The following is an 11688-nucleotide window of genomic DNA, read 5'->3' as shown; positions in this document are numbered from 1 at the left end:
TCATTAGGAATAAGCTTTCTGACAGTAACACTTGTTCAAAAGTGGAGCGGGCTCCCTTCAAAGGTTGAGGAGTCGCCTTCGAGGTTTTTAAGCAGAGGTTGGATGGCCATCTGTGAGGGATTCTTTAGCTGTGATTTCTGCGTTTAAGTGGCTTTTTAAAAAAACCGTGAACAGAAATATTGCTGAGAGCTTCTCAAAGCATCTCGCTGCGTTGGAAGCAAGGCTTTTATTCTACAAAAAAAGGGGGCAGGGACAGATCAAAGGCTTGGCACAATTTACATGAGGCTCAGAGCCTCTTGCCCAACCCTAACAATGCCCCCCTGCTAGCAGTTACTATTTCTAGGGCAGCCATCCCAAAACTCGGCCCTCCAGCTCTTTTGGGACTACAATTCCCATCATCCCTGACCACTGGTCCTGTTAGCTAGGGATGATGGGAGTTGTAGTCCCAAAACAGCTGGAGGGCCGAGTTTAGGGGTGCCTGTTCTAGGGTACCTTTCTAGGGTGAAGGTACTTCATCTACATTCTTTCAGTAATTCAGTATTCCTCTTTTAGAAAGGTCAAGGGATAGCAGCTTGCGGAAGGACCAAGCCTGAGCTCTCTGAACTTTTGAGCTCAGCGCTCTTGCGCTGCATCCAGCTAAGAACAGACCCATTGAAATCCATGTGCCACCGCACATACAGCTGGGCATGGTTCACAACCGTATGGTTTTATAAGCTGCACACTTGAGGACCAATTTGCAACTGCATTCAACAAGAAGTCTGAACAGCAAGAGAAGTCTGAAATGGGACATGGGCTTGGATTCTCACGTGCCTACTCTGAGTAAAGCCAACTTCATGCTTCCTTGCAATGTACCGTATTTTTCGTTCTATAGGACGCACCGGCCCATAGGACGCACCTCGTTTTTTTGGGGGGGGGGGAAATGAATAAAAAAAATTATCCCCCCCCCCGCGGCTGCCGCCCCAAGCCTCGCGTGCTTCGGGCTGCAGGCTACCGCCCCAAGCCTCGCGCGCTCGGCGGGACCTCCTGCCGGGCGCGCAAGGCTTGCAGACACTCGCCCGAAGCACGGGGAGCCCTCCGGAGGGCTCCCCGTGCTTCGGGCGACAGGCTGCCGCCCCAAGCCTCGCGCGCTCGGCGGGACCTCCTGCCGGGCGCGCAAGGCTTGCAGACACTCGCCCGAAGCACGGGGAGCCCTCCGGAGGGCTCCCCGTGCTTCGGGCGACAGGCTGCTGCCCCAAGCCTCGCGCGCTCGGCGGGACCTCCTGCCGGGCCCGCAAGGCTTGCGGACACTCGCCGGGGCTGCAGGCTTGCGGATAGCTTCCTGAAGCCTGGAGAGCGAGAGGGGTCGGTGCGCACCGATGCCTTTCGCTCTCCAGGCTTCAGCGAAAGCCTGCATTCGCTCCATAGGACGCACACACATTTCCCCTTCATTTTTGGAGGGGAAAAAGTGCGTCCTATGGAGCGAAAAATACGGTACGTGAATGCTGGAGAAGCCAAAATTCCCACCAGTTCCAACACTGAAATAAGCCCCTCCCATTATAATAAATCCCGGCTCCCTTTTCCACTTGACCATAACCCACACTTTTCTCTTAATACCTTCTATGGACACATACACGCTACTGACAAGAACACTATAACCATTTATTTTCGGTTATGAATTGTTAATTCACCTTAACAGGACACGGTAAGGATTTGGTTGCAGAAACCCTACCTGGCTGCCCTGCTTTCGTTCTCCTCTAACCCCTCAATTGTAAGGAACCCTACAAATCTCCCTTAACGTGCTAAATCCAACCAAACAGAACATCTTTCAGAAGGTCCATGCTACGTTACTGTCACTGCATTACAGCCGAGGTTTAAACTCTTCGCCGAATCTCACACAGAAGCAAACTGGGAGTACAGGCCTTAGTGAGCTATTTCATCCTCATGGCTCAGTATCTTACACCTAGTAATTTATTTCCTAGATGGGATGTGGTGCTGCCCCTTTCCCATTTGCTCTCCCCCAAATTTTGTATGCACTATTTTTTAACAGCAAGAAGATCTACTTTAGTCTGGGGCTGCGTTAAAGTACAAAAGCTGTCCCTCTGGTGCAGGCTAGTTGCAAGAAGTCCACTGTTCCCAGCCAAGCTAGCAATACTAAGTATTCGAAGCAGCCTCCATCAATCAACCTGGCTCCCTCCATACGCTTTGGACTACAATTCCCATAAGCCCCAGGGAGCTGATATATGGAGGGTTTCATGCTGGCAAAGGCTGGCCCAGAACACATGGGAATGTGTAGTATAATCCACACAAAAAACCACACCCGCCACCACCCTGTTCCCTTCCTGTGTGGGTAACATTATCCTATTCTACGCCTAACAGAAACTTCCAATAATTTTATAGCTTTTCAGATGGCCAGTAAATTCTTGTGCAATTTTCCCAGTAGTTGAAACACAAGCTGTGTTCACACTGAAACTGGAGTCTCTCACCAGTGTCTGGAAAAATACAGATTTGCAATACATTTCATTGGGAGGGGGCAAGGAAGTGAATGAGCCTAATATGCTTTTTCTCCGCTCGCAGGCCAAACGACATCAACTTCCATTACTCCAAAGTGCATGTAAAGTTAGGGACACAGTCTGAGCCAGGACCGGAGCCCTACCCACATCCAGGGATGAATTATATCCCCTGCAAAGCGGCTGGATGGGAAGGCGAAGATCAAGTCTTCATTCTCTGCATCAAAAAAGGTCACCTGACCTGCTTCGTAGTCTAGATGCACTTGGATTCTTTTGTAGGCCTTTCTTAGGGGCAGCGGGGTGGGAGGGGATGTCAAAGCTCTGTAATGATTGGCTCCCAAATGCTCCAAAGCCCAGACCCCCTGTTCAGGCCGGAAGTTGATTTTCTTCTTCCTTTTCACAGACTCTTGAGCTACACCTACAGCCCAACTTCCGCCTGACTCCACCTCAACCACCCAGGAGTGCTTCCCCGAGGCAAACCCTTCGCAGCCCAGCACACAGGGGTACAAGTTAAACCGGCCCCGAGAGCTGGGACGTTTCTGACGGGTGTCGCCCAACCACACACTTTTTCCGTCGTCCGAAAGGATGAGGTAGGGGCCCGCTGTGCCCGGATCCAGGGTCACACTGGCTGTAAATAGAGAAGAGAGGAACAGAAAGTTAAGGCTTGCCACTAACATCTCCTGTTTACCTAAAGGCGGCACATGAGCCTTACGGTGACTGTTCTGAACCACTTGCCCAAAGGAATGCTCATGGGAGCGGCTGGGTGCAGGTATACCGGGGTAGGCAAACTAAGGCCCAGGGGCTGGATCCGGCCCAATCGCCTTCTCAATCCGGCCCCCGGACGGTCCGGGAATCAGCGTGTTTTTACATGAGTAGAATGTGCCCTTTTATTTAAAATGCATCTCTGGGTTATTGTGGGGCCTGCCTGGTGTTTTTACATGAGTAGAATGTGCGCTTTTATTTAAAATGCATCTCTGGTTTATTTGTGGGGCATAGGAATTCGTTCATTTTTTTCTCTCCAAAATATAGTCTGGCTCCCCACAAGGTCTGAGGGACAGTGGACCAGCCCTCTGCTGAAAAAGTTTGCTGACACCTGAGGTATACTGAAGGATGCCAAAAACACCAGAGTGAGAAAATACAATTACGATTTACAGAGTTGGAAGGGATCACAAGGGTCACCTAGTCCAACCCCCTGCAATGCAGTAATTTTTTGCCCAATGTGAGGCTCGACTATGACCCTGAGATTAAGAGTCTCATGCTCTGCCAACTGAGCTATCCCTCTGTATGTTCAGTCCCAGTTCAGTCCCACCTTTTATTAAAAAAAGGTGTAAACTTAAGGTCTGCCAGGTCTCCTAGCCGTTAGACATTTGGGGTGGACACCAGAGCAAGGAGATGGCTTGTCTGCACCCAAGCAAACACGCATACATACTTTATACACTTTGTCTAGGACTTCTCAACACTTCGCCTGCCCAGATGAGGGCATACATGGCAAATACCCAGGTTTTACAGATTGTTCCCCTGTTCTGGGCTCAGAGCCCAGCTCCCCAAGCTTCCTGGATGAGGGTAACGAATCAAAGCAAGTCTATTAGCTCATATCAAAGCGAGTGAATATATGGGCTCATTGCTTTAGCGACTACAGATTAGTGATGGATTATCTTGGCTACCAAGATGGTGTAAGCAAATTCCGGAACAGTTCCCCTTTGGGTTCAACACAGTGGCTTCCAGTCTCAGCTAACCTCCCTGGCCAATCCACCATTGGGGGGAAAAGAATCGGGATTCGGAACTGCAGTGGGTGAGGCTGAACAGGTAAGAGAGACCAGCTCAATATTGCAACTGGAATGAACTGAAGGCTCAGTAAATGGACTGTGGATAAAGAATCAAGGCAACTAGGAAAGCAAGAAGGGTTCCTTCCATGCAGCTGTTATCACTGTGTGCACAGAATGACTTCTGTGGGTGCAGCAGAACTTCCTGTCTCTCTCCACCCCTCACAGCACCCCAAAATCTGCTCTGTTGTGTTGGTGAAAACGCAGAGCAAGTTGGGGTATGTGTCAAAGGGTAAAGGGAAGCTCTGCTGCGCTTGTGGCAACTGTTCTGTACCTGCAGTGATTTAGTTAGCTAGAACCAGAAAAACTAGTCGCACATCACAGTATGTTACAAACAACATCTTGCAATGCTCCCTGCAGCCCACCTACTTTAAACCTAAAAGATTCCTGACCCAGAACTCTTTGTTTACCCACAATAAATGTAAAAAGAAACGTCACTTTGGCACCTCTCCCAGTCTTGTGGCGTCAGCACTCGCCGGGCCAGGAAACAATGCCTTATCAGCCAAGGCCTCGCGCACCTGCGCAGCCTTCTCTGTACAGCCAAGATTTCACAATGCTTTCTGCTTCCGTCACCCATCGCAGCTCATCCTGGGGTTCACTGAACCCTGCAGTCTTTTGGGCCTGGCAGACACAAGACTGACAGGAGCCACATTTAATCTGACTGCACCCATTGGCCATTCAAAGCTAGGAACCAGCATGGCAGGAGTGGGGAACCTCAGGCCCAGGCCCCAAATGCAGGCCTACAAACCTCTCTGCCTGGCCTTTGCGACTCTTCCCCAAGCCCCTGGCCTTGATTTGTGTTTATATATCAGTGCGAGTGGCGAGCAAAGTAGCTGGGGTGGCAGCCATCTTGTTTTTAATGCCACGGGGCCCTAACATCTTGTACTTGAGCTTTGTCGAGTGCCCCTGCTCATACCCGCCAACGTTTCTCTGATGAAAATAGGGACGTCCTATCCTATCACAGTGGACGCTCGGGTTGCGAACATGATCCGTGCGGGATGCACATTTGCAACCCGCAGCGTTCGCAACCTGCAGCTGCGCATCTCCGCATGCACAAAGCGCGATTTGGCGCTTCTGCGCATGCGCGACCGCAGAAACCCGAAGGTAACCCGTTCCGGTACTTCTGGGTTTCGGCGGTCCATAACCCGAAAAAAACGCAACCTGAAGCGTCTGTAACCTGAGGTATGACTCTATTATTATTATTATTATTATTATTATTATTATTATTCCCCGCCCATCTGACTGGGTTGCCCCAGCCACTCTGGGTGGTTTCCAACATATATAAAAACACAAGAAAACATTTTTTAAAAAATTTAAAACCCTCCCTATACAGGGCTGTCTTCAGATGGCTCGGGGGTTGGATAACCCTCCAACATTTCTCCAATAAAAGCAGGGGAAAGTGGGACATTTCGGGATCAAATCAGAAACCGGGATGGCTTCTGTAAATCCAGGACTGTCCCTGGAAAACAGGGGTACTTGGAGGACCTGTAAGCTTCTGGGGGGGAAGGGAGGCGTCCATATGCAGCAACAGGGAAAGGCAGCAACACCCAGTGGAGAAGGACCAGACAAAATAGATGCAGCCACTATCTTAATGTCCTTGATGGAAGATCTACCAAGGTGGCACACAGGGCCAGAGGGCAGCTTGTTCAGGGACTCCTCTGGCCTGGCCCTCCTCCCACAGTAGTGCTTTTCACAACAGCACATGCCACAAGAGTGTACTTGCATTTCCTGCAAAGTTGCTTCCATGCCGTAGAAATTTATCCTTGCTTAGCAAATTCAGAGCCCCAAATGTGTGCTGCTGTAGGGCTGCATCCAACTTACTTTTACTCAGAGTTGATCCATTGAAATTAATGACTGTGTGACTGAACAAAAGCTAGCTGCATGCAACCCCATAACCTTTTTTTCGGCCAGAGAACAGATTACATGGGGGAAGCTCTTCTTTCTTTAAACCAAGTATTTTTATACCATTTTGCTTTGGTTTTACTGGTTTTTTATTCCACGGGCCACCACAAAGATTATACAGTGGTACCTCGGGTTAAGAACTTAATTCGTTCTGGAGGTCTGTTATTAACCTGAAACTGTTCTTAACCTGAAGCACCACTTTAGCTAATGGGGCCTACCACTGCCGCCACGCCATTTCTGTTCTCATCCTGAAGCAAAGTTCTTAACCCGAGGTAATATTTCTGGGTTAGCGGAGTCTGCAACCTGAAGTGTATGTAACCCGAGGTACCACTGTATTTTATTTTTATATAATCGGATCATTCATATTATCGTTTTCTGAATTGTTTTTCTACACACCTATTTCTAAAGTCTTCTTATCGTCTTCTTTCTCTTGGAGTTCAAGTAACAAAGACTCTAGAAAAAAAGGGGCGAAATAATATGACATAAGGCTTCCAATTTCATACTAAATATTGGAGAAAGAAGCTGAAGTTCAGAGACAGAAGGAGAGTCTAGAATCCTACGTGTTAAATACCAGGGACTGAGGGGCAGAATCAATGTGCAAAATTATTATTCTCCCTTTGCCTAAGGTTCCTGATGTAAAACAGATTTATCTGTACTGTTTAATATTGATACTCAAGTATAGGTTTAGTAGAGTCTTTTCTGCATACTTCTCTCAGCTCTTTAATCTCCCCACTGACAAAACCAGATACATTCCGAATACACTGAAGGAGGAAAAGTGTAGGACCGTCAGGAGAAAAACCCAGTAAGAAAGTTGGAAAGCCCACAGCAAGAAATGATGGAGAAACAGGACTTTGGCCAATTGTCCTTTACCTTTGACTCTTTTCAGGGTTTCTGCTAGGGAAATGTTTTTCTGAGAAAATGCACTGAGTTTCTCTCTTACATCTGGAGGAACCTCCTCCAAAGGAAATGGTCTCTTCTTAGACCTAGGCAAGAGGAAAACTCACTGAAATTATTCTGGAAGGCATTCTGTGGCAAGATAACTTTGGATTAAGGAGCAGACACAGCCTAGGAACTAGGTTTTCTATAGGCTTCCCTTGCTGCACCTTATCAAAATGCTTTCTGGCATCCAATGCTCTTTTGATCGGACTTCTTACCATCAATCCCGTTTCCACTGTCTTGATCGGTTCCTCTGATCTGTTCTTGTCATCTCCCACATTTCTTCCCTTTTCTGCTCTCTGCATTGACTCTTAGGGCTCATCCACACTTAACTTTCCTCTGCTCTTTCCAGGCACAGTCTGAGCTTTAAAGCTCCATGTCTGAACAACCTTTTTTCTTTTTTTGTTCCAGGGCTTTCCCCACAAAAAACTGGTCTTTAGTATTTCTTTTTAATTATTTTTCTATTATTTTCTATTATCTTAATTATGTCTCCTTTGTTATTTTTTTCTCTTTATATTTTTTAATAATTGTGTTTTGTAAGGATCATGAGTACAGTGGTACCTCGGGTTAAGTACTTAATTCGTTCCGGAGGTCTGTTCTTAACCTGAAACTTCTTAACCTGAAGCACGCCTTTAGCTAATGGGGCCTCCTGCTGCCGCCGTGCCGCCGGAGCACGATTTCTGTTCTCATCCTGAAGCAAAGTTCTTAACCTGAGGTACTATTTCTGGGTTAGCAGAGTCTGTAACCTGAAGCGTATGTAACCCGAGGTACCACTGTATTTTATTTTATATTTTCTTTCTCTTTATTCTTCTTCGATATAATGCGTTTTATTATCTTTTTATAAACATGTTTGGATTCAGAGCTCAGTGTGTTTAAAACCTTCAATAAAATCATTAAAAAGGTTTTTTAGCTTCTCAACAACTCTCTCTTTCACTCTTTTAAATCATTTCCTATTCCTTTTTCTCTATATCATCCCTTCTCTCTCTCGCTCGCTCTTATTTCCTTTCTCCTATTTCCTTTCTCTTTTTGGCCTTTAGATTAATGTTTCAGTTGGGACAAAAAAGATATTCGATAGTAATCTTTGTATTTTTATTTTTAAACCTTAATAAAAATCTATTTGGAAAAAAGAAAACCCACTCTTCACTTGGAACAAATAGCAATCCACGGAAAGCCCAAATTGACATTTGCTCCAACTGAGAGCTAAAGAGCGGTTTTCATAGAGGAAACTCCAGGACAAAAAAGGAAAAATGCTTGGACCCAGAGCTTTTAAGCAGAGACCTGAGCCTGGAAAGTGTGGGTAAGCCCTTACTTCACACATCTGGTTTATTTAAACTTCTTCTGGCACTGCGGAACTGAAAGCTGAGGAACACCAGAGCAAAGAGATGACCAGACTGGCTCCAATCACTGGTCACAAAAGAAGTTGCTGCAGGGAGCTTACTTCCCGTCCTGCTGGAAATCTACTCAGCTCTGGGACTGCAGAGCCAAAGAGGAGCCTATTCTTCCACCATCCATCAGCCATGGGACTCAGGACTGCTAGATTCTGTGGGTTTGTGCATAAGTATCACCATCTATTGTAAGCAACCTTTAGGGTCATTTCACTCTGTGCCCCAACTCCAGCCTGATCTTCGCTGATTCGCCACCATTTCAAGTCTTTACCGACCAACATCCAACCAGCTGCTTTGGTTTTCAGCGGAGCCAATGCACACATTTAGCTGTAAGTTATCATGCATTCAGTGCTCAGAAGATGGACCTAGAATTATAGCATTGCAGAGCTGGAAGGGAGGGTCATCCCCGCAATGCAGGAATCTTTCTGCCCGAGGCGGGGCTTGAACCCAGAGATGAAGAGTCTCATGCTCTTCCACCAACTGAGCTATCCCAGGACATGCACATATGAAGTCAGTCCTCAGACCCTTTACAGAAGGAGGAGATGGAAAGGACCGCATACATACCTGCTCAAGGTGTCCTTGACATTCTAGAAGGGTGAAAAAGTAGAGGAAAATGAAATTCACATTATGGACATACAATCCTTTCCAAGGCCATTCTGCTTCCTTCAGCTAATCTTAAGAGCAGACATGTTGAGGATCGCCAAATCCATTATTTAAGCAACCCCTTTATTAGGCTAACCCAAACATCACATGGTAGCATGCAAGCTTTCAGGTCTCCAGAACTCTTCATCGGGCTAGATGGCAAAACATAGCAAGGGGGAAGCGTGAGAAGGGAATGGCCGGTGGTGAAGCCATGAATATGGAAGAAACCTTCCTGACCATTAGGTCCAGTTGTGACCGACTCTGGGGTTGTGGCGCTCATCTCGCTTTACTGGCCGAGGGAGCCGGCATACAGCTTCTGGGTCATGTGGCCAGCATGACTAAGCCACTTCTGGCGAACCAGAGCAGCACACAGAAATGCCATTTACCTTCCCGCCGGAGCAGTACCTATTGATCTACTTGCACTTTGACGTGCTTTGAAACTGCTAGGTGGGCAGGAGCAGGGACCGAGCAACGGGAGCTCACCCCGTCGCGGGGATTCGAACCGCCGACCTTCTGATCAGCAAGTCCTAGGCTCTGTGGTTTAACCCACAGCGCCACCCGCGTCGCCACCCAGAAGGTAGTTGGAGACGTGCAAATGAGGCTCTCTGATAAGTGCTAAATGGGTTTAGGGTTATACCAAGGCCCTCCAGGAAGGAAATTCATTTTGTCAGGTTTTTTTATGGACCAATATGGCTATGTTTACTTTTTCCATACTCTTGAAACAGAGAACCTAGCAATCTATTAACAAGAGCCATGTTAGCAGCAGTGGCTAGCATATACTTGGCAATGCTGCCATATAACACTAATTCTAAAAGAACCAAATTTTGAACTGAAACAGTATCTTGCAGCATCTTAAAGACAACGTGAAACAGTTTAATTAGGATTCTTCAAGAAGTTTAATACCGTCACTTGTGGATTTAATCAAGACAAAGGTTTGCTATCACACAATATGTGTTATTAGCTTTCCAGTGCTAACCTGTATCTGTGCTATCCGTGACTTTCTTGTGAATGGCTCCCTAACTACAGGCGGCAAAACAGTAATTCAGCAATTATCACCAATCTGCTGTTGTAAAAGTTTTAAACTGTGCCCATTTAGCATACAGTGGTACCTCAGGTTAAGAACGTAATTCGTTCTGGAGGTCCGTTCTTAACCTGAAACTGTTCTTAACCTGAGGTACCACTTTAGCTAATGGGGCTTCCAGCTGCCACTGCGCTGCCGGTGCACGATTTCTGTTCTCATCCTGAAGCAAAGTTCTTAACCTGAGCTACTATTTCTGGTTACAGATAGGTAGCCGTGTTGGTCTGCCATAGTCAAAACAAAAAAATTCCTTCCAGTAGCACCTTAAAGACCAACTAAGTTAGTTCTTGGTATGAGCTTTCGTGTGCAAGCACACTTCTTCAGATACACATCTGAAGAATCTGAAGTATCTGAAGAAGTGTGCTTGCACACGAAAGCTCATACCAAGAACTAACTTAGTTGGTCTTTAAGGTGCTACTGGAAGGAATTTTTTTGTTTTTACTATTTCTGGGTTAGCGGAGTCTGTAACCTGAAGCGTCTGTAACCTGAGGTACCTCTGTATTTAAGCTCTCATTATCACTGACTGTAAATTTTGCACCTCACTGCCATTTCACTTCCAATTTTCTCATTTATATACCTGCTAACTAAAATTTCACTTCACACCTCTGATGAAGTCTGCAAAAGCTTATGCCCCAATATATTTGTTCAGCCATTAAGGCTTCACAAAATTCTCTGCCTATAAAATAACCCACGGATTCTATTATCGCCGCCAAATCCGGGACTTGCAGGACTCCACATATTTTAGTCTTCAGTCAAAACCTCCTGACAAATTCATGTTCTCACCTGCAGGAATTCCTTATCCGGCTGCCTACACATCTCCTCCATCTCATTGATCAGGTCCTCAAGGACAGAAACTGCCTTAGAGTATTTGGCAACGTTCTCCTCCTGCCCGTTCTTAATCTCCAGCTCCAGCTCATTCAGTTGATCCAGAATGGGCTGTTCCAGTTCTTCAAGAAATTGATGCAGCAGCTCAAATGCAGATGCAACTTTCCTCCTTTCAGCACCCAACTTTTCCTGTAATTAAAGGGTAAAGTAAGAAGGGTAAAGTACTAACAATGCAATCCCGTAAACACTTAGGCCTGGATAGAATGGACCATATACGGACTTTTGAATGTGCCCCTATATAAAATACTTCATGTTACATACACGTACAGTGGTACCTCGGGTTAAGAACTTAACCTGAAACTGTTCTTAACCTGAAGCACCACTTTAGCTAATGGGGCCTCCCGCTGCTGCTGCACAATTTCTGTTCTCATCCTGAAGCAAAGTTCTTAACCCGAGGTAATATTTCTGGGTTAGCAGAGTCTGTAACCTGAAGCGTATGTAAGCCGAGGTACCACTGTACAGTACATTGATTACTGCTTTCATTTTATGGATCAATGGTCTCCTTAAATAGTAAAATTCATGTTAAATTGCTGTTTTAGGTGGGTTTTTTG

General features: G+C 46.4%; 1 protein-coding gene across 1 annotated transcript in view; it reads right to left on the bottom strand.

The window, feature by feature from the left end:
- Positions 1-1624: 1624 nt before the first annotated feature.
- LOC308471755 (uncharacterized protein) overlaps positions 1625-11688 on the bottom strand; it is a 31012-nt gene continuing 20948 nt past the window's right edge. The window contains exons 11-15 of the mRNA XM_080996008.1: positions 11036-11266; positions 9097-9119; positions 7082-7194; positions 6608-6664; positions 1625-3114 (exon numbers count right to left, since the gene is read on the bottom strand). Coding sequence (XP_080852134.1) covers positions 2597-3114; positions 6608-6664; positions 7082-7194; positions 9097-9119; positions 11036-11266 — 942 coding nt within the window. The 3' untranslated portion in view covers positions 1625-2596. The remainder of the gene's footprint in view (positions 3115-6607; positions 6665-7081; positions 7195-9096; positions 9120-11035; positions 11267-11688) is intronic.

This window comes from Podarcis pityusensis, assembly GCF_964106645.2.
Source record: "Podarcis pityusensis genome assembly, chromosome: 2".
Classification (NCBI taxonomy): Eukaryota; Metazoa; Chordata; class Lepidosauria; order Squamata; family Lacertidae; genus Podarcis; species Podarcis pityusensis.
The sequence above is the reverse complement of the archived record's forward strand: the minus strand, read 5'-3'. Positions and strand labels throughout refer to the sequence as shown.